This window comes from Hyaena hyaena, unplaced genomic scaffold, assembly GCF_003009895.1.
Source record: "Hyaena hyaena isolate Hyena2069 unplaced genomic scaffold, ASM300989v1 scaffold_674, whole genome shotgun sequence".
Classification (NCBI taxonomy): Eukaryota; Metazoa; Chordata; class Mammalia; order Carnivora; family Hyaenidae; genus Hyaena; species Hyaena hyaena.
Genome location: NW_024081309.1, coordinates 892,377 through 916,059, shown reverse-complemented (window position 1 = coordinate 916,059; position 23,683 = coordinate 892,377). Strand labels below are relative to the sequence as shown.

Sequence of the window (23,683 nt, the reverse complement as noted above, 5' to 3'; positions counted from 1 at the left end):
GTATGGAAGTGTTTCTACTACAGAAGTCAGCAAAGGAAAAAGAGCTACAAATTAGAGTTTGTTTGTTTGTTGAAAGCCAATGATTAAACTTTTACTAGCATACTGCTAACCTAATTCTTTGGGTACTATTAACTTGCATCTCTGTGAGTAAAGGGACCTCGTTTATCTTATTAACTGTTGTATCTCTAGGCATCAAAATTTGTTTAGGAATGACTGAACAGAATGTCCACACAATGTATACAATTATAAAATATATTTTTGATTTATAAATTCTTGAATGAAATTCAACTTATTTGTATATCTAAAGACTTCAATGGATGAAATACACCCCAAATATTCCCTTACAGAAGAAACCAAGGCTTACATTTGCTTAACTTGCTCAAGAACCATTAGTTAATGGCAGAACTAGCATGAGAATTCCTTTCTCTCCATATCCTTTAGTATTCTTTTTATGAAAACACACTACCTATTTGGAGTTAGACTTAAATTACATATGCAAATGTATGTAGGCCATGCAAATTAGAGCATCTTTTAAAGAACTATGCAACTATTGCAATGATCAATAAAAACAAAATCAGTCGCCTCAAAATGAATGAATACTCCAGAAAAATACTAATAAGAGCATGTGAATTTTTAAGACATTGACCAAGATAAAATTCTATTTCATTTGCCAAGTGCTTTCTTTCCATTGGTACTCTCAGCTGTTAGAGAGTGTCAGTAGAAACAGAGAGGTTAGTGTAAAGAGAGACATTATGTTAATGATGTACTTAAAAGAGGAGGTACAGAAACTCTCCTTTAAACATGAAAAACAAGCAAGGCATGCAACACTGTGCATAATTGTTCTAAATTCTGCACACCAATAGCACAGCAAGGGAAAAGGCATGCCAACAAAGCAGGCACTAAAATAATACAAAACTCTAATGCAAAGACAGTAGACGCTACAAAGATCTTGACAGACAAAGCAAACCACTCTAGAATTCCCACAAGGTAATATGACATAGATGATCTGTATCAAATATCTTAAAGAAATGAGATTAAGAAAGCAACATCTCCTGAGGTCATTAAAAAGCAGAATGTACAGTCTGGGGCTGGTATAGTTCCTAGAAGCTCAAATATGATAAGGCTAATTAAATAAAAGCATTTGCTAGCCTCAAGATTTGCAAAAGAACTAGATTTATTGGATCCTTAGTCCTTTGACTCTGAGAATATAAAGCCCCAGGATTAAACAAAGTGAAGATAAGATATCACAAGGGACACATCCTATTCCCCAAGCTTTCATAGACTTCTTACACCATGTATTTCAAAATTTTCACATTATAGGAATATTTAAAATTTTGCCAAAGTCTATGATTAAGCAAATCTATTCCAGAGAATGAAAACTGAAGTACTGGTTTAAATGTTTAAGCAAGTAACTACATATAATTTCAGTAACATAAAGCTAAGTAATTGACCCACCCCACTTTAAAACAGATAAATGGTAATAATCTAAGACTTAATTCTCATATAACCATATGAGATAGGTACCAATATTAGCCTAAGTTCAGAGAAGATAGTAAGTCAATTGCCAGTATCATACAGCTAGTAAGTTGTGGAAGTAAAATTTGAAATCAAGTAGTCTGCCTTCAGAGGCTGCACTTCTAACAATTGTATTCTCCTATCTTATCATCGGTTTGTTGGGAGTATAGAAGGCTCAGAATTACATTTTACTCAACAAATTTGAAATGAATGAAGGGCACTGCCTCTTACCAAATTGCATTGACTAAAGGTGCAATATAATAACTATATGCCTTTGTTCCATAAGCATATAGCAAATCTTTTGCTCAGGTCAGCATAGCATGGCCACTTAAGAAAAATGATCTAAAAATGGGAACGTTAGAAGCAAAAGATTGTCAACATGTATTAAAATATTTTATGCAAAAACCACAATCTCAAAGCTTCATGTATGCTAATTATTTTGGGTTTTTGAAATTTAGAGCTAATAATCAGAGATGTTTCCGTTCCATCTTTGATCTTTGTTCTCCAAAATAAGCAAGGACTTAAAAAACTGTCTCCTTGAGGGGCTAGGATTCTGTTTCTTCAGCACTTATGAGCAAATATTAATTTCACTTTACAAGGAGAAACCTTTAAATATTGTATGAAATTTAAATTGAATCCAAGAAAGCAATTCCCTTGAGAACACATTGTTTATATTTAGGAACTGGTATTTTAAGGTGTCTGCTTCAAGAGTACAAAAAACAACAACAACAAAAAAGAGGAAATTCAAAGAACAGAGACACTCACCCTAGTTTTGGCATCGATCTGACCACCACGATCCAGTAAGAGCTTCACCATGTTTGTGTTTCCCCTTTTGGAAGCCACATGCAGAGGAGTGATTCCATTCTACACCATGGAAAGACCAAACAAGAGCATGTTGGGTATGACAGGGCATGATGGTGAAGACTTTGTGTTAAAGGGCACAAAGAAGGTTGTGACCCATGTGGTAATTTGATTCCAGGTTTCTAAAGTTTCATGTCTTTGATTTTTAAGGAACAAAAAAGCACACAAGCCACACAGCCCTATAGTTAGAGAATGAAAGTGGAATGAAGCTGGAGAAGTAAGTTAGTCCATAGCTACAACATAGGTATCGAATGTACACATTACATTGTACACATTGTCAAGAGACAGAGATAGCACTTTTGCATAATAAACAAAATTTCAGATTCTACTTAGGACAGAGCTCTAGTCCAAATTCTATCGCTCTTTCTATGGTATCCATGCCCTTAAAGATTCTGAGATCTTAAAGTTTCCTAGGTGTAAAAATAGGATGCAAATATACATATTCAATAACCATTAGAAAAATGATTCTTAAAAACATCTTCTGAATAATTCAGTTTGAAAAACAACTTGGAAACAACTTGACACAGCTTCAGTACAAAAGACTTCTCAGGACCAAAAACACCATATAAATGAATTATAATTATTTATTTTATTGGCTATCATATATCATCATTATGGTAAGAATATGTACCTGATTTTTTATATGTTGTAATTTTGCAAAAATTCAATCTTGCATTTACTGATTCATATTAAGTACACTGAGTTTTGTAATTATCATGTAAGTGAATTCTTTCCAGTGAAAGTACACCATTAAGCATATAATGCAGTGTGATGTCTTGTTATGTATTTTAGTTAGACTCCTTACATGAGCAAATTCTCAATTCACTAAAAACATTTTTCTGTCAAACTGTGTGTCCTATAATCATCATAACACTATATAAATGTTCTTATATATTTGATAATTAATGTTTTAACAGTTTAATTATTTATTGACTTGAAGCTACTCATTCATGATTCATGGAGTGATCTTTAAATATGACTACTCACACTGATGTCAGAACTAATATCCTCCTTAACTACTACAAATGCTTTGTGTGCCTGTGAATTTACATATTCTTATTTTTCATTTATTGGCTCATGATGACGTCTTGTAATTTGAAGAAAAAAAAATGAAAAATCTAATACATCCAGCACAGATCCAGTCAAGAAAAAAACACAAATCTTTATTGTTATTTATTTTTACTTCAATAAAATGCTCATTAATGCCATCTAAAATGAGAAACTATTTTAAACCATACCCTCGCTGTGAAGTCCACAGCAGCTCCCCGGTTTAGAAGAAGAGTTGCCACGTTGACATTTCCATAGTGGGCGGCAATGTGCAAAGGGGTAAAACCACTCTATGGAAAGCAAAGAAAATAACAGTCAGTAAATCATTTCAGCTCCACATGTTATAGTCCTTGGATTAGTGAAGAAAATCACATGTAATTATCTACATAATACGTGAGCAATACAATTAAGATAATAAATGCTTTAATAAAGCTCTTTAAATTTTAGTATTACAAGGTAGTAAATAACTAAGTCTATAAGCAGGTAAATAAATACCCTATATTTCTTGGCAACATTATTTGTAATTAGCTTCATGTTTATCTGTTTATGAGATTTGTTGTTTATACAAAACCATGTTTCTTGAATTGGTTAAGCTTTAGAGAAAAACAGAATATGATTAAACAACATAAGATTTCAGCCATAGGATTCACATGATTATGAATTTAAAAAACTTTCTTCAGAGAAAGACACAAAACTATACTTTTGTTTAGTTTGGTGCTTTTTGATTAAAAAAAAAAAAGAAACCACCATCGGCTGGTATTGTAACTTCGGAACTATGAAATACTGTGAGAAACTTACAGAGGGTGTACAGTTCATTCCACGTATTTACATATCATGATATTTCTGTCTTCTAATACCTATGTTTAGTGAGACTATGCTGTTATAATGAAAAAGTTAAAAAACAAAAATTAAATAATATACCTGGCATCAATGTAAATATAAAGAAAAAAATTTAGCTGAACACAATTTTCAATGTTTAGTTAAACCCAGTTTTATCAATAAAATTGATATAAAATAATAAGCAAGTTAAATCAATTGTATGGGCATTAGAGAACTGCTTACTCTCAATGTTTTTAAAAATATTTATTTACTTTTGAGAGAGAGAGAGCATGAGCGAGGGAGGGGCAGAGAGAGAGGGAGAGATAGCGTCCAAAGCAGGTACTGGGCTCTCAGCGTAGAGCCCGCTGAGGGGCTTGAACTCACGAACCACAAAACCATGACCTGAGTGGAAGTCAGATGCTTAACCAAGTGCATTCCTACTCTCAGAATATTTAAAAAATGAGTCTGAAAATCTTCATGGAAGAAAAGTATACTTCCATTCATTCCTTTTTCTGATGAAATTTAGTTAGAAATTTTTGCCATTTTCACAATAGAAGCATATTTACTCTTTTGTTACTAAAATACACAAAAACTTATTATCCTTGCTCTCCATAATTGCATAATTTTCATTACTCAATAAAAGATGAGAGGAACAATAAAGACAGTTCCTATAGAATTGGATATCAAACCCTGCAGCTTATTTTGTATCATTATTTTGTATCATTCCCTTTTATTTGACACAAAATTTGATGTATATAATATTGTCTTTAAGAATATCTGAATCACAACCATTATTTTCTATTCAGTTGATAGTTTTTATTGACTTTGTTTTTTAAACAGACTAAATAAGCATTCATATATCTTAGGTATGGAAATTCTTCTGTGCTATCCCAACTAAATTAGCTGTAAATTATTTCTGACTATAGAGAAACAAGACACAAAATAATAATAGTAACTATCAATCTAAATCACACACTTGTGGTAATGATATTTTTGTGTCTACAGGATGCCAAATACTCACGTCAAAATGGAGGGAAACATCAGTCTACAACCTGGCTGTTATTTTATAAAACGTCAAATTTTTATATTTTGGGATATAATTGACTGGAAGCTTTTCATTTGTATCTAGATAGTTCCTGTCACCCAGACATATCCTGAATCTAAGGCTATCATTTAAGTTACAATTTAATTTCAGGAAAAGAATGTAGTGATTGCTGGTGAATCATTTTCAAATTATTTTTCGGATTTGCAAAAATAAACCAATTTATTGTCTGACACGGCCTCATCAACAATCTATGATGATGTTTCAGACTGTGACTCTTAAATCGACATGCGGCTCCTACAAGCCCCTCCGAGAGACTCTTGCCTGGTTACTAGGGAGGTAGGAAGCTCAGTTCACTTTTCTACAGGGGAATCAATGGAAGGGCTCCCCTCTTTGTTTCTCTATTGTCCTCAAAGAAATATTTCTAACTCAGTATGAATCTTCCCAAACTGCTAATTTCAATACAATGTTAACAGCCAAAATTGCTTTCAAAAATGTCTCTTAAACAACCATGAAAATTTCACCTAAAAATTAAAATTATTAAAATCAGCAATGAAAGTATCAATTTATAGGTTTCGAATCTTGAAAGATTTCACCAAGTAATTGGGGCTTTTTTTTTTTTTTTAATCTATGACCTAAGTTCCATGCACAGATATGGAACAAAAGGAATAATATGACTAATTCAAATATATTCATATCTCAATAGGTAAATTTGTTAACAAACAAGATTTTAATTTTAGAAATACACTACTCTAAGTAAATACTAAATGAATGTTCAGAACCTCTCTAGGTCCACAGCCCAGTGATCATGAGATGTTAGTCTATGAGACTCCCCTCCTCAACAAAGCGAAAATCAATCTACACAGTCATTTACCTCTGCATATTGGTTACTTTTTATAGTATACTTTCAACAATAGAAGGCATCTCAGTAGCAATGGTCAAGGACACACACACACACACACACACACACACACTACTGAGAGGCTCCTGAATTGAATGTTCTTGGTGATCAATGTGATTTACTTTGGTATGTGGAAAATAGATAATTTCATGTCAAGTACTGTTAAGACTTAGCAAGATAAAAGCAAATGCTTTGGTCATAATATACTCAATATCACTATTGATTATATGCAATGTGGTTTGAAACACACAGGAAGTACAGGGCAACTGCAATGAGATACGAGGATAAAACAGTTGCAAAGAAACCCCCTTAAATTTCACTCTGCTAAACTGTAAGCAGAGACACTTCATTAAGAGAAGGTCATATCTCTGACTGGCAAAAAATTAACAGTAAAGGCAGCTCAGTAAAATACATAATAAGGAAGAGTTTTGTTTCATGCTCTACCCTAGTAAGCTATTTAAATAGTTTCACTGATTTAAAAAAGCTTCAAATACATGTTACATCAAAATGTTTGGATTATTCATTTGCCTTAATTACAGGGAAAGTTTTTAAGATTAATTTCCTAATAATGGAAATTCCAATCATTAGTATGAATTAGTGAGCATTTATTCTAACTGGGGAAAAAACCAAAATAAATAAAAACAAGGTATATTTTGTATAACCACAATACTGTACCTCGGTCGTCCTATTCACCATCATCTGAAGCAGTGTTGTGTGGGAAGAAGAGGGAAGATATTACACAGTGCAAAATTAAGTAAACGGTCAATCTGCTCACTGCAACTGGATACACAGTTCTCACATGCCAAAATATATTCTACTGAGGAAAGATATCCATAACACCATATATACAATACGATTTTACCTTTCTCATTCCATTTCTATTTTTTTAGACTATACATAGAATAAGTAAGCAGATTCCTAAAAAGCCGAACCTCATCTTTAAGAGAAAATTATCTTAAATTTTGTTGTTCTTATACCCAACAGACAGTCCCCTTCATTCTGAAATACCTCTGACGGTAATTTATCTCATGATGACCGGAAGTAATTTTGCATTATCACCATGGCCTACTTCTTTATCATCCCCCAGGAGGAAGCTGGCAGCCGGAGAGTTCCTCTCCACAAATGTGTTCAGCTTTTACCTTGGATTGTACGTCAGCGTTGTGATCGTTCTGAAGCAGGAGTGCGGCAGATTTGGTGTCATCTTTCCTAGCTGCAATATGCAGGGCAGGCAGCCTCACTTTCCCTTTGGTGTCATTCTCCAAAAGGATGGCCACCGCCTGGTTGTGTCCTTGCTGGAGCGCCACAGCCAGTGGCGTAAAGCCATCCTAGCAAAACAGAAGGAAAACCCCTCGATTAACTTTTGGAAGCATGGGATTCAACTCTAAGCCCTGCCCATAATGTTTAAAATAAGAATTGTGATGGAGAAGAAGAGCAAAGGGATTAAATATTACTGGGAAGATTAAAGCAGATGATCATCCGTCGTTTGCCATACTATGGACTGGCTTCATCAGATTGTTTTCCTAGCTTCTGTTCTACATATTTTGAAAAACATCTGCATTCCCTAACAAAGCATACTGAACATAAGATGCACTTAAATGTATGCTTAGAATGGGAAAATAAAAATTGAACTAATGTTAAGTAATACCAGCGTATAGAAAGGAAAAAGTGGGAAGGGTTGGATTCATGAAGACCAAGTCTGACTGAGAATCAAAGATACGGTAGCTAAGAAAGGGAAATAAATTATGTAATTAAATGTCTCTGTATTGATTGGGGGGAACAATAATAACTATCAATGGAATGGCCTGTTACAAGTTAGTTTGGCAAGTTTGGGACATAACGTAACTTAAAACTTTTTGATAAATAAGGCTAGCCCATTAATTTTGTACTTCATTGAATTTTCTGTTACTTAGATCATTTAGATATGATGTGCTAGGTAAGGAAAAAACAGATTTTTAATTCTAAACTTGTCAAACAGTAAAAAATAAAACAATGGCACAGATCATCAAAGTTAAAGGAGTTTTAGGGGTAGATGGATAACAATGCCTGAAAATTGGGAAAGCAAGTTTTTTCTCTAGAAACAGGTATGCAGCTCATGGAAAGGTGACAAATAGCAAAAAATATATATAGTATGCTCTGTGTATTCCAACACCTCCCTTACTCCACAAAAGCTTAAAAACAAGTCTCAGTTAGAAGTTTCCATGCATAGAAGAGATGAGGACAATACAATCATATATTAATGATTACATTTTAGAGACAACAACAATTTAACATAATCTAACTATTCGATTTGACAACTTTGACAAAGTTTCAATGACAACTTTTTAAAACCGTAGGCTTTTGAGAAAAAAAAATGATTTCCTATCGCACTACCACAAAAAGACTTGAGTTTGTTTTCATAAGAATTGAATTATAAATAAACACATTACTTAATAGAATGGAAGACATGTAGCACTGTCAAATGAAAAATAGTAGCCTAAAAATGAGCAAATCAGAGGACTCTAGATGCTGGTGAGGATGTGGAGAAATGGGTACCCTCCTACACTGATGGTGGGAATGCAAACTGGTGCAGCCCCTCTGGAGAACAGTGTGGAGGTTCCTCAAAAAATTAACAGTAGAACTCCCCTATGACCAAGCAATAGCACTGCTAGGAATTTACCCAAGGGATACTGGAGTGCTGATGCATAGGGGCATGTGTACCCCAATGTTCATAGCAGCACTCTTAACAATAGCCAAAACATGGAAAGAGCCTAAGTGTTCATCAACAGACGAATGGATCAAGAAGATGTGGTTTATCTATACAATGGAATCCTACATGGCAATGAGAAACAATGAAATCTGGCCATGTGTAGCAACATGGATGGATCTTGAGGGTATTATGCTGAGCGAAATAAGTCAGGCAGAGAAGGACAGCTACCATATGTTTGCACTTATAGGTGGATTAGGAAGAATTTAATGGAGGACCATGGAGGAGAAGAAGGGGGATAATAGGGGGTAGAGGGAGGGAGGCAAACCATGAGAGACTCTTGAATGTTGAGAACAAACTGAGGACTGATGGGTATGGGGGGGAGGGGAAGGAGGGTGATGGGCATGGAGGAGGGCACTTGTGGAGATGAGCACTAGGTTTTATATGGAAACCAACTTGACAATAAGCTATTTTTAAAAAAGACCAATAAAAAGACAAATAGTAGCCTAAATCTAGAACTTTGGCACAAATGAAGTACACTGTGCAGAAAGAAAGAACAGGCTCATTATCATATGCATATCTGATCATCCCCTGCAACACTGTGATAGTTTATATTAAAAGAGTATGTGGGTGCCTGGGTGGCTCAGTCAGTTAAGCCTCTGACTTCGGCTCAGGTCATGATCTTGCAATTCGTGGGTTCGAGGCCCATGTTGGGCTCTGGGCTGACAGCCAGCTCAGAGCCTGGAGCCTGTTTCGGATTCTGTGTCTCCCTTTCTTTCTGACCCTCCTCTGCTCACTTGCTCTCGTTCTCTCTCTCTCTCTCTCTCTCAGAAATAAGTAAAACATTAAAAAAAATTAAAAGAGTATGAACTTTGTTTTTTCTTAGAGACAAGGCATTTGCTGACAATACAGAACCTAATTAAAAAGTTTTTAGCCTTCAACTTTGGTTACGTTCAGGAAGCAGGAGAGTAAAAAGTTGTAAAAATGGTACTGAAGGGACAGATAATTCCTCTCAAAGAATTTAACTTTGGATGTCTACCACATGGATTTCATTCTAATCTACACTTCATGAGGGAGGGATGAATATCTGAAATGATTTTTTCAAGTGCCTCAACTAACTCTATGAAAAAGGAAACCATATTAAGTATCACTAGCTTCATTTTTCATTATGTATTTACCAATGCTATTGCTATAATTATGGGAAATTTCAAATATTTAAAGATTTATTTTCAAACATGAGTTTCATGGAAATATTGAATGGCCTCATTGTCATCTCATTTTTAAAGCGGTCACAATTCTTGATTAGTAATTAATTTTTACAAATTAGGGCTACTATTGGGTTCAGAGAAAATGTCTTCTTTAGGCATATTCACACATGTGCTGGTGAGACTGTAGATGGTATCTGCAATACAACATCAAATATCAAACAGTAGTCAGCCCTACAGCCCTGTAAAGATGGCAGCTTTTACAAAATGATAGACTAAAAGAGGATGTGCAGAGGTTTGTCCATATGTGTGTTACTTGATAATCATTAGGGCCAGCAGGGGGGGATGAATCAACTAAGTTTATATGTGTCCAATCAGGAAAAAATTAATTTTAGTTATTTAAGTGATTAGAAAAAATGAAACAACAAGCATATACATGTCTAAGCTAAGATTCAAAACTTCATACGATTCACTGGCAAAAGCTGAATTTTTGTGTAGAAGTCAGAGAGGGTTTTAATTTTCTTGAGAATCACAATATAACATGGCCTCTGGTGATGCAGTGTACAAAAAGAGATAGTTTTGGAACCAGACTGAAATGCCACAGAGATCTAGACCAAAGAAGCCTTGAGACCACTAAGAATAGCAGCAAGGTGAACTTCTCCAAACCATACACTAGAAATCATAAATCTATCTGGTGACTAGAAGAACTCTGTAGTGTGAAGGTTTCTTTGGGTAACTGATTCTGCATTCAGGAAAATAAAATAAAACAAACACAACTTTCCTTATGTTGGTACACTTTTCAGTTGTCCTGATATAGAGGTAGAGTCTCACATAGTTACTCAAGATTTGCCTAAAGATATTCATATGCTACTCATTGACATACTTAATGTCTCAGGAAAAAAAGATGGCCCCAAATCATAAAAGTCACACTTTACCCACATTGTAAGAGTGTAAAATCTGTGTGCTAAGTAAAAAATTTGAAATCATTTTACATTGGGCAGTTGTGTTTTCCAGTCATAAGCGAGTAAGAAACATGGCCCCATTAATAGTGATTTCTTGGGATTTTCTTTTAAATAATGAGAATAAGCTGTCAGAAAGTTATCGCAATTGGCTCTATACAAAGTTTTCTGCCAAAGGGATTGGAAATGGATTTAATAGATTATGATGATCTCTTCACCCCAGCATAGAATAGAAGGGAATTCATGTTTATTTCACTTAAATTGTTCAGAAAGGGAGTCCTATTAGACATTACAAATTACCAACTTAGTTTCTGGGGGACAAGCATCTATCAGTCATCTTTCTCTCTAAGCCAGGGGTTTTAAAGTTTTATCAGTGGAGGCACAGAATATGAGAAAGGAAAAACACAGCCTGCATAATCTGGTTGAAAGGGATGAGGAGTGGCATGTTTCGGTGGAACTTTTTCCATTCTCTTCTGTGTCACTCACTTCCAAGCTTCTGGTGGCCCCGTGAAGCACCACCTCACAGCAGTGGTTTGGAGATAGTTTCTCCAAACTAAAGGGTTGCTGGAGCATCACTTAAAAGTCACAGTTCTAAGCAACCATTGAACTTGCTTCTTAACCTCCTTAAGCAAAAATGAGAAGGAAGGGGTGCCTGGGTGGCTCAGTCGGTTAAGTGTCTGACTTCAGCTCAGGTCACGATCTCACAGTTCATGGGTTCGAGCCCTGCATCAGGCTTTGTGCTGACAGCTAACTCAGAGCCTGGAGCCTGTCTTTGGATTCTGTGTCTCCCTCTCTCTCTGACCCTCCTCTGCTCATGCTGTCTCTATCTCTCTCTCAAAATTAAATAAAACATTTAAAAAAATGAGGAGCAAAATAACAAAGCCAGTCTGTGTCTTGGAGGACATGCATAGGAAAAGGAAAGCGATGTTCTAAATTGGCCCACTCTAATCCCTTCTTATGTCTAGATGTCCTGAATGTTTTGACAGTGACATGACTCTGAAGATTGTATTTAGTTGATGCTATAACCATAGTCATACAACTACATGCCATAATTTGTGCTTCAGAAAATGTGAACGACTTTTTTCATCACATATCCCTTATAAAATTATGTCAACACAAATACCTAGGAATAATTTCTTTTTTTTTGACCCCAAAAGAAAACATATTTATTCTTTCATTTCAGTCACCACAAATGTCTCATTAACAACATAAACCCATCAACCTATGAATAATTTCTGATCATTAAAGAATTGAATTAGATCCTAACAGATAGAATATTGATGAAAAAGGATTGACAGAATTAATTGTAATCTAATTTTAGAATAGTATAAAAGCCCCCAAAACCTAGAGAATGGCAAATTGATGGAAGCATGAGTTCATATAAGAATAAACTGACATGAATCCCAAATCAAGGCATAAACTCATTCCACTGTGTGCCCTGGCTCATTTGTTCATGGCTGCTGTTGTACATTATAAAAGTAACATGAACATTCCTAGCATATTTTAAACAAGGTAATGGAGATCTTTTGCAGCTGGATGAAAAGAATATGGACATTAAGATAAAAGATTTTGAACTCTGGGTTGACAGTCTTACCTCAGTAGCAGTGCTCTGATTAGCTCCATTTTCGAGCAAATATTTTACAACATCAATGTGGTTCTCCTGGGCAGCCATGTATAAAGGAGTGAAGCCATTCTGAGGACAAACAATAAAAAAGACATCTTTAATCATTTGTAGAGTTTAAATCAGGAAAGAATATCAGAAAAGGAAAGAGAGAATACTATGAAATAAACTTTTGAAATGATGATACCTATAACATACCTTCACAATGTAGTATACATATATTTACTATTATAAAACTAGCTATAATCAAAGTGAACCAATTCCCACACACAATTCCTAGAAGAATGAGGACAAAGTGATACCACATTTCCTATCTTCATTTCAGTTCCAGAGATTTACATTTCCCATTACCTACCACTGTTAAAATTAAAGATATTTAGGATCTTAATATAATCCTATGACATAAATATAAATTCTCACTATATGTAGTATATTTATAAAATAATATTCACATAATATCTTCTGTACTTTTTTATTAAAAATTTTTAATGTTTATTTATTTTAGAGAGAGAGAGACAGAGCATGAGTTGGGGAGGGGCAGAGAGAGGGAGACACAGGACCCGAAGCAGGTTCCAGGCTCTGAGCTGTCAGCACAGAGCCCAATGCAGGGCTCGAACCCATCAACCATGAGACCATGATCTGAGCTGAAGTCGGATATTCAATGAACTGAACCACCTAGGTGCCCCTCTTCTATACATTTTTTTAAAAAATTATTGATTTATTTATGAGAGAGAGAGAGAGAGCATGATAGAATCTCAAGCAGGCTCCACATTGCCAGGGCAGAGCCCAATACAAGGGTCGAACTAACAAACAGTGAGATCATGACCTGAGCTAAAATCAAGAGTTTGAAGCTTAACCATCTCAGCCACTCAGGCATCCATATCTTTTGTACTTATTAATTCATAAACTTTAAACAGGCCACCATTATCTTGAATGTATGCAGTTTAGTTAGCACCTTTATAGGTATAAATTGTTACTCATTCCAGAATAGGCGAGGTGTGATTGCAAATCTGATTGAAAGGGCTTTAAAAAAATCTAAATTTCAGTATTCTGATTAAAGTAATATGGCTTATACTGAACATCTTTATATTATTTTAAAAGTGATTCTGAAATTCTATCATTCATTAATTCCCATATTCATGTATTCAGTTATTTACTAAAATCCAGGCACTGGTAGCTGGGACATCACTGGGATACAGTGATAAACAAGACCGACATCTGCCTTCAAGAAGCATATACTGCAGTAATATTATAAAATTATTATATAATCACAGTTAAAAAGAATCACTGAAATTGTATAACTTGAGTTTAAAATTAAGTTTAAATTGGCAAATTTTCTTTTTGCCAGATCCTTTGCAATAGGCAACACCTCATTTAAAAAAAAAACTTTATAAAAAACAGAAAACATGGGATAATTCATAAACTCTAAAGTCTAGCAATTCTCTCAAAACAATGTTAGAGTCTTAAGCATTGTTGATTTCCTTAAAAATTCTATGCACTAATGAGAATAAGCAAAAACATAGATCAGACTTCAGGGATTTTCAAAAACGTTAAAGGAGAATAAAATGACTGTTTTGAAAAATTCTTTTATATGCATTGTTTAAGTGTGGAAACACTATTTAAGATGGCCAAGATCTGGCAAAAAATAAAATTACAGAATATAGAAGTAGAACAAGGAAAGAAATTTTAAATTTGATTATAAAAGAAAATCTGCCGGCTTCAAAGGAGGAAGAAAATTTTAAACTAAGAAATATTGTAAAAGGAATGAATTGACAATTTTGTAGGATTCAGGAATAGCTTGCTAGTTGGATAGCATATTTTTTTAAAAACACAGCAAACAGGTGAAATTTGGGTATTTTAAGAACACTGAAGAGGTGGCGGAAGGACGGAATTAGAGATTCAAAGGAAGGGAAAGCCAGTGAGGATGGTTAAAAACAATGAGTGGGTGTGGAATGGGGTTCTGTCATGACAAGTAAAAGGCAGGATGCAAAAAAAAAAAAGAACTTTAAATAGAGTAAAACACTTTGCTTACATGTTTTCCTGTGACAGAACCTTGGATATAGATCTGGAGAAAGGGAGATAGACCACGGTTGACGGATCAATAGGGAAAAGAAATGTATCATTCTTAGCCTCCTACCTTGGGTCCTGGGCTTTAGAGGGGCCTTCTCTATCTGAGCAGGGTAGGGAATCCAGAGGCCCAAGGGACATGTCCACCCTGACTCTGCAGCTCTACAGCTTCCAGACCACATATTAGGCATGCAGTAACCCAGAATCCTTGCCAATATGGACCCCAGCGTGGTTCCATTGCTTGCTCAGACTTCTTTGGGTTCATTCTCCAAAAGGTCTGCTGCCATGCTGCACACCATGTGACAGACTGACTAATGGCCCCCAAATAGGTCCTCACCCTAATTCCTGGAAGTTGTAGATGTTACCTTCTATGGCAAAAGGAACTTCATAGGTGTGATTAAGTTAAGGATCTTGAGGTGGGGAGACTATCCTGGATTGTCCAGCTGGGTGTAATATAATAACAGGGTTTTTATAAGAAGGAGGCAGGAGGTCAGAAGGGAGAAAAGAAAGACACCATACTGCTGGCTTTGAAAATGGAAGAAGGGGACATGATCCGAAGAGATTTTTCCTTAGAGACTCCAGAAAGAACCAGCCGTGGAAGCACCCTGCTTTTCGTCCTAAACCTAATTTCAGACTTCTAAAATTATAAAATAACAAACATGTGTTATTTTAACACCCCAAATTTGGGGCACTTTGTTACAGCAGCAACAGGAATCTAATAGACACCCCAGGAGCTGTTTGCTAGGGAGGGTTAGAGTAGAGGAAGAGAGCTTGAATGTGCAGGTCAGGGTGTCCACACCTTTACCGTGATGCTCTGTGGGGTGGATGGACCCAGGGATGGGCCAGGAAGTGGAACCCGCTCTAGGCCAGGGTTTAGAATCACTACCCCCATTCCTAGCCACAACCCTGTGTGGAACTCCAAGGTTTCTGAGAAGTCTAAATTTGGACTTGTCATGTTGGTATAAGATGTATTTGTCAAGGTAGGAAGACAGGAGGTACTTATTTAACAGCTTGATATATAGCTTTTAATTTTAAAAAGTATATTGTAGGGGCACCTGGGTGGCTCAGTATGTTAGGTGTCTGACTCTTGATTTAGGCTCAGGTCGTAATCGCACAGTTCGTGAGATCAGGCCCCAAGTTGGGCTCTCCGCTGACAGCAAGGAGCATGCTTGCAATTCTCCCTCTCCCCCTCTCTCTTTCTGCCCCTCTGTCCACCCGTGCTTTCTGTCTCTCTCAAAATAAATAATAAACTAAAAAAAAGCGTATTGTAAGTGGGCCTCTTTCACACTCATGTCCTGGGCTCTGCAATTGTTGACAGTGAGCTAGTGGGAGAGAAAGAAAAGGGGGAAATATCGATATATAGTATATGGGGGAGGAGGTCAGGGCAGGGACAGACAAACATTCAGGATCTTGGTTACAGTACATCATGAATCCCATTTGTTCCTGGTGCCACCACCTCAGTACGCAAGGGATTTCAGCAGTGGAAGGGATGTAGCTATGAAGAACAACAGCAATAAAAATAATATATTGAACTTCTGCTATGCGCTATTCACTATGAAAGATGCTTTGGATGTCACCTCGAATTACTGTGATCATGTGTCTCTGTTTGCCTGGGACAGTCTAAGTTTATGTATAGTACTCTGGAGTAATTATTAATAGTGTCTCAGCTTCAATGATGCATTAAATGGCCTAATACTATCTCTAATACTTACAATATTGCTGCAACATCAGTACCGTCATATCCATGTTTTAAGTAAACTCTACACCCAATGTAGGGCTCAAACTCATGACCTCAAAATCAAGAGTCCCATGCTCCACCAACTGAGCCACCCGGGCACTCTTATTAACCCCATGTGAACTCAGGCAGCTGAGCCTGATACTTGGGTAACTTGGCCAAAATCTCACAGCCAATAAGTGAACCAAAAGTGACAGACAGAAACCAGTTATGAGTAGTTTTCTTCCTGATAAAAAAAAAAAGTTGGACTTGATCCTACAAATGTGTGGTCCCTTGCCTGGCTCTGTGACAGGCTGTCTTGCGGAAACTCGTAAGAATACCCAGGCACCACCCTGTCCCTGCTGAATTAGTCTCCATGTATGAAGCCAAAGCACCTGACATTTTTAAAAGCTCAATTTTTGAAATCCCCTGAAGAATATTGTTGTAGGCGATGCAGGACAAATGAATGGGGTTGGAGCAGGAAGGGCCATGCTCTCATCTGTGTTTCAGAGAGTCCACTCAGGTGAGCACTGAGTAGGCCAAACCCACTCTGGTTTGGGGGTGGTAGAAGACAAGAATGAAAGTAAGGGGTTAATTAGATTTTGTAGTATTTGCGATAGTATATTTAAAAGATGGAGGAAGCATGAGCCAAGACTACATCTTGGCTAGGCAATGGAGGGAGTTATTTATTGTTACCAAATATGTAAAGTAATAAAGGCAATAAAGATTTACTACAGGTCCTAAAGATGTGGAATATTATCCTTTCCTAATCTACTGATATTACTTAACAAGAAGTACTCTGCCAGAAAATGTGAAACATGCCTCTGGGTAATTGGGACAGGGCACGACAGCCTTTTAACAGTATTGTAAATTTTATAGGAAAGCTTTTATCTCTGCATATAAATAGGTGAATAACACAGGATTACTGGCCTGTGTTCATGCATCCAGATATTTTCCAATGTACTATGTCTCTATGCCTTTCTAAAACAGTCTGGCTGCATGTAGGTATAAAAGTATATGTGTTTTCTTCTTATTGGTATAAAAAAGTCTAGAGAGATCCATGACCTGGGCTCATACTGGATGGATGCTGACAAGCCCCAAATGATCAAGGGTTATAATAATTAACAGTGTGACCAATAGGTGTCTCTACCAACCAGTTATTAAATATTTTAACCTTATTCCTCCTCGTTCATGTACATTTATTCAATAAAAATGTGTTTGGTGACTCATTACTGCTAGGCACTGTGTTTAGCTTAGTGATTCAGAGATGAAAGGCAAAGTTCCTGTTAATTAGGAGCTCACAGACCAGAGGCTGAGATGAGCAAGTGAGGAAACTACTAGGTTACAGTTCAGTGAACACATATAGAATTAGTTTCTTAAAAGAAAAAAAAAAAAGGAGAGGGAGAGAGAAGTTACGTGAGGGATATAAAGAGAACACAGAAGAGCACAGAACTAAACTGGATAAGGAAAGTACATCTAAAGGAAGTCACTGGGAGTGACACTTGGTAGACACTGGGAATGATTTGGTTTGAACTGAATCACGAAAACTGAAGTTAGGCATAGAGACAGGAAAGGGATTTCAAACAGCGGAAACCCCATGAGAAAACACTGAACATCTAGGGATCTGCAAATAATTCAGTGTGACTAGTTTGGAGGGGGAGGCTGACATAGGCAGAAATCAGTTCCCATGTGTCATGCAAAGGAGTCTGAATTTTATTAGGAAGCCTTGGGAATCATGGTTTTAAACTGGGGTTTGGCACAATCACATTTCCATTTTAAAGAGATTAATTTGGGGCACTTGGGTGGCTCAGCGGGTTAAGCATCCAACTCTTGATTTTGAATCAGGTCGTGATCTCACAGTTTGTGAGTTGAAACCCTGCGTCTGTGGAGCCTGCTTGGGATTTTCTCTCTCCCCTTCTCTCTCTGCCCCTCCCCTGCTGGGGTGCACTCTCTCTCTCTCTTTCAGAATAAATAAACTTAAAAAGAGAGAAAGAGATTAATTTATCAGGATTGGTGAGGATGAATTGGTAAATGGCCAGATTATAGTCTGGAAAAGTAGTAATAAGGATTTTATAATAATCCAGCTGAGAAGTGAGGATAACGAACATTAATACGATTTTGATATTTTAAATTGTTATTTAGTATTTATGTATTTATATTCCATTTAATGATTAAAAGTGGTTTTACTCTGTAGGACTGATTGATCATGTTGAATATTTCTTAAATTTATTTAGGTTATAACAGTTTTCTTCAAATCCAGAAATTATGCTGTTTTAACAATTCAAACACCTATAATATTACAAAAAACGTTTTTCCTGTTTTCATTAGTGATATAACTACAACCCAGTAATCAGATTTCAGCTGCTGGTGAGAAGTTCTTTAGGTAATTGGATTATCTGTGAAAATTGAATGAACATGAGCTAATATTTATGCATATACTTATCAAATGTATATTTACTGAAGCTTTTCAAAACATTTTTAAAACAAGTAGATCTATCGATATTTGTATGTCATTTCAAAGAAATTATACAGAATCAAATAATGTCAGTATGCAAAGTAGTAAATGATTAAAATCAATGTTTTGGACAAGGACAAAATAATTCTAAGAAGTATCATCATTAGCAATTTTTAAGATCTTAACTTTTCAGACTTAATTTTATCACCACAGATAACTTTATTCTCTCCTTACACAAATGAAGATTCATCAATCGGATGACTTGAAAGATGATCACATCAAATTACTCTAATGTTAACTGGAGTCAACATTGCCATTCAATTCAGAAGGTCTTTTTATAGCACCAAGTTTAGTCCACAGTTTGTCACTTACACACTGAGATGAGGTCTCCTGAGAGTAACAAATATAAATATAGTATTGTTTCTGCCCTCATGAGCAGAAAATATAACAGAGTTCACAGAATACATGTATACAGAACCACCTTTAACTTAATACATATTGAGTAAATACATATATAACTAGGGATATGGTTTTATATACATGTATTCTATACATATAATTACATATATAACTAGTTATATAGTGTATAGAACCATATTTAGCTCAATACATATTTTTGAGCAAATGCATACTAGTGTGTATATATATATTAGTATATATATGGTTAACTTGATACATAATTTCCAAAAGCTCAAATGAAGTGCTGTCAGATCACTAAAGGGTGAGCAATTAGTACCATGAAAAAAGATACTTTTGGCCCAAGCACATAGATCTGAGAAGAAATTAGGAGGCTTTAATAAAATCAAGATAGTAGATCTACAGAAAATAAAATATTATTTGCTATTCTTTTCTGGTTTCATTTTCCCCATCTCTCAAGAAATGTGGTGTTTGTATGAGAATTCTCAGTGTGTTTGCTGTTGGCACACATTTCACTTGGGAAATTCTGTTCCCTGAGCCTAATAACGAATCTAGTGACTAGTAAAAGAACAGTAAGCAACATTACCAAAGATGAGTAAAAGCCAAGGCAAGAATGCATCTTGAAAAAAATTTTATAAATTCCTTTTTAAATTTGTACAAATTCTTCTTGAAAATTTATATATTTTATATTTCTATATATTTAAAAATCTTCTTAAAGTCTTAACCAGACAGATAACAAAGAAAACTGAAATTCACATTACCACCTAGATAAATGTATGTATACCTTAGGTAACATCATGGATCAAGCATAAGCTAAAAGAGTGAACAGTGATTACGGAAATTTCAAATGGTATATCTCTGTATACTAGTCACTGTTATTTTATCTGTTTTACCTTTTGGTCTTATGTAGCTAAACTTATTAAATAAATTTTAATGATGTAAAATATTGCCCTATTTTCATAGATGAAAATGTTATAGGTGAAAGGAAACTCATAGTTTTAAAGTTGAGGGAATTTTAACTCAAAGACTGAGTGCACCACCAAGTGGACTGGCCAGTTACATAAATTAAGGAGATAATAGGAGGTAAATGGATACAGCTGATGCAGGGATGCTTGGAAAGTCTTGCCCTTTCCTTCTCATCTTTCAGGCCATGACATAAGTGTCATCCTCTCTTAGAGGCCTTATTCAGTGCCCAAAACAATTCTCAGTACATAGTAGATATTCAATAAATTTTAGTTAAAAGGGTGAGTGAATTAAGTAAAACAGAAACCAAGTTCCTGAGGCTTCTGGGTGGCTCAGCCAATTGAGTGTCTGACTCTTGACTTCAGCTCAGGTCATGATCTCATGATTCATGAAATAGAGCCCACTGACAATGTGGTGCCTCCTTAGGATTCCCTCTCTCCCTCTTTCTCTGTTCCCCCCTGCTTGTGCTCTCTCTCTTTCTTTCTCTCTCAAAATAAAAAAAAAAAATCAACAACAAAAAAAGAAACCAGGTTTCTTTTTATGCCTGTGGTGGTTTTAAAATAGGTCTTCAAATTCTTTGACATGCCTCCCTTCAAAAGATACAGCCTATTTCCCCTTCCTTTGAATGTGGGCCAACTTAGTATTTTGCTTTCAATGCACTGATTATGGTGGAAATTATTGTGTATGACTTTGAGGCTAGGGTTTAAAAGTCATTGCCTTATTGTCTTGCTCTCTTTTGGATCACCTGCTTTGGAGGTAATGAGCTGCCAAGTCACCACGATGACATTCCAGTAGCCTGTGGAGAGACTCAGGTGAGAAGGAACTGCGACCTCCCACCAACAACTAGCACCAACTTGCCAACTATGGGAAAAACCACATTGGTGGTGAATCCTCTAGCCCTAGGAAAGCCTTCAGATGGTCAACATCTTCATCACAACCTCATGAGAAACTCTTAACCATGATCACATAGCTGAACCACTACTAAATTCCTGATTCACAGAAATTGTTATGATTATACTGTTTATTGCTGTTTCAAGCCACTAAGTTTGGAGACAATTTGTTATGAGCAATTGCTAGCTAACACAGTGTCCAACAAGGTCATACATGATCTGACCCTGGTTTACCTTGCCAATCACACCTCTTACCACTCATATTTTACACTGCTTCCTTTGTTTTTGGAAAGGAATTCATAGCCTAGACACTTATTTTCATATAACTTTGAGAAAACACAAAGACAAAGCAACTTAATATGGTAGTCACTTGTTACCCATCTTTATTATATTTTGCAATTAAGTCTTTGCATTTATAAGAAGGAATGAGTGAAGTAGGTCGCTCATGAATATTTCCTTAAATGGAGCAATCTGTAGTCTAAAAGAATATGAAATTTCCAGTTTTAAAGCTTTATAATACCCCTAATGCCATATGCCTTTTGCCAGTTTTCTAAGAGTATTACATACACTCTTCATATCCACTAGAAAACTAATCAACAAATTATATACCCAATTCTAACCATAGAATATGAAAATGGTTATAGATAGCTCTGGGGTTGAACTTAGCAAAAGTAGAATTCCCCTTCTCATGAAGGCTTCCATCTTTTGCAGGAAGGTCAGGATCAAGATTTAGGTTTTTCACAGAGCAGAACTCTTCAGCAGACTTAGCCATGACTTACTAGGAAACTCTTCATCACACAATAGTTAGCACAGGTTGGTAATTGCTTCCCTACCTACCATCCCAGATACTATGTATCATCTTCTTCCTTTGAACTAGCATTATGAGAGAAGGTTGGGAAGCATCCCCAAATTATCACCCAGCTTTAAGGTCAGGATGATTCAAATGATTTCCCTAAATATATTGTAAATGCACAGCTGCAAAGGATTAAAAAAAAAAAAACAATGGGTATTAATTGTAGTCACAAAAATAAAGACTATTTTGTGTACTCTGGAGGTGTAGTTGGGGCAAAAGAACAAAAGATAAGATTATACACTTGCTTGGTAGTGAAGAAGGAATTTTATTAATTAAAATATCATATGAATTTTCTAGGGTGATTTAAACTTAGCAGTTCTTTACCAGGGTTAAGATACTATGGGCTATTTTTAACCACTTTCTCCTGTCCAAAGATCCTATTTAAAGGACTATAGCTAAACTATTAAATGACATTAAAATGATTAATGTTTTAAATCTTTTGAAGGAAATTCAACATTATGGAATATTTACCATGTCATTTTGTTTGATCCCCACAACTGCGCTATTGGGGCCATTTAAGAGAGAAGACTACAGCTGGCAGTCATTCACTCCAGGACATACTCACAAATGGTGCAATCAGGGTCTGAACTCTGGAGGACTCCAAACCCAGTGCTCCTTCCACTCCCCTCAGCTGTTCCCTTCAACTGAGATCAAATTGTCACAGAAAACACCCTTGCTTTCATCTAGTAATTGGGGACTTAGTCGACTTCCATTTTCTCCTAGCCATTTGCTAGAGATAAGCAGGGACGCTCTGCCTAATGACAGTATTGGAATTATCATGAACTGCTTGATGAAGAAGTGCAAGTGTTCTCCTAGGTGTTAGGATGTTTCCAGTGAAGTAAGTAATAGATCTCTGTACAACCCAAGGAAATGAACATTCACAGGTATTAAGTTTCACACTATTCAAAATGTGGAACTGGGATTTGAACCCACATATAACTAATTCTAAAGCTCATGCTCTTCCTACTACACTATACTGCCATGTGCTTCAGCAGTATATTTGGCAGACTCTATTTTACCATATTTGGGTATTGCTAACAATCAGAAACACCACTGAAAATACTGTATTCACACTAGATCTACCATAATCCCTGCTTTCAGCTCCTCATGGATAAATAACCAAGGAAACATGTAAACTATTTTACCAACCATGACTGAAGATCAGTTTTCATAGACCACAGCTGAAGATCAAGACTTTTTTACCCTTGCCCCATAGTCATATTAAGAGCAAACTTTTAATATATATTCTGACATTTTTCCAGATGAGCTTATCTCACCAATATTTCTAAACTCACCAAATTCAAGTGTACCTCCTATCTTTGTTGTTCCTAGTCTTTCTATGTGGAAAGTCTCTTATTTCAGTTTCCTCTTTGTAGGGGAGAATTTCCCCTTATCTCGTTTTCAATGCCTGGCTCAACTCCTCTGTCAATTTTTCCCTTTCTTTCTTTCTTTCTTTCTTTCTTTCTTTCTTTCTTTCTTTCTTTCTTTCTTTCTTTCCTTCCTTCCTTCCTTCCTTCCTTCCTTCCTTCCTTCCTTCCTTCCTTCTTTCCTTTCCTTCCTTCCTTCCTTCTTTTCTTTCTTTCTTTCTTTCTTTCTTTCTTTCTTTCTTTCTTTCTTTCTTTCCTTCCTTCCTTCCTTCCTTCCTTCCTTCCTTCCTTCCTTCCTTCCTTC

The 23,683-nt window shown here is 35.9% G+C and overlaps 1 protein-coding gene across 2 annotated transcripts in view; it reads right to left on the bottom strand.

Annotated features, from left to right (window-relative positions):
• The window catches only part of ANK2 (ankyrin 2), a 232,677-nt gene that overhangs the window by 127,900 nt on the left and 81,094 nt on the right, over nucleotides 1-23,683 (bottom strand). Inside the window, exons 5-9 of one of the 2 annotated variants that reach the window (XM_039217257.1) lie at nucleotides 12,627-12,725; nucleotides 7,325-7,510; nucleotides 6,861-6,884; nucleotides 3,615-3,713; nucleotides 2,281-2,379 (exon numbers count right to left, since the gene is read on the bottom strand). In XM_039217257.1, the coding sequence (XP_039073188.1) occupies nucleotides 2,281-2,379; nucleotides 3,615-3,713; nucleotides 6,861-6,884; nucleotides 7,325-7,510; nucleotides 12,627-12,725 (507 nt within the window). The remainder of the gene's footprint in view (nucleotides 1-2,280; nucleotides 2,380-3,614; nucleotides 3,714-6,860; nucleotides 6,885-7,324; nucleotides 7,511-12,626; nucleotides 12,726-23,683) is intronic. The other variant, XM_039217258.1, reaches the window with a different exon arrangement.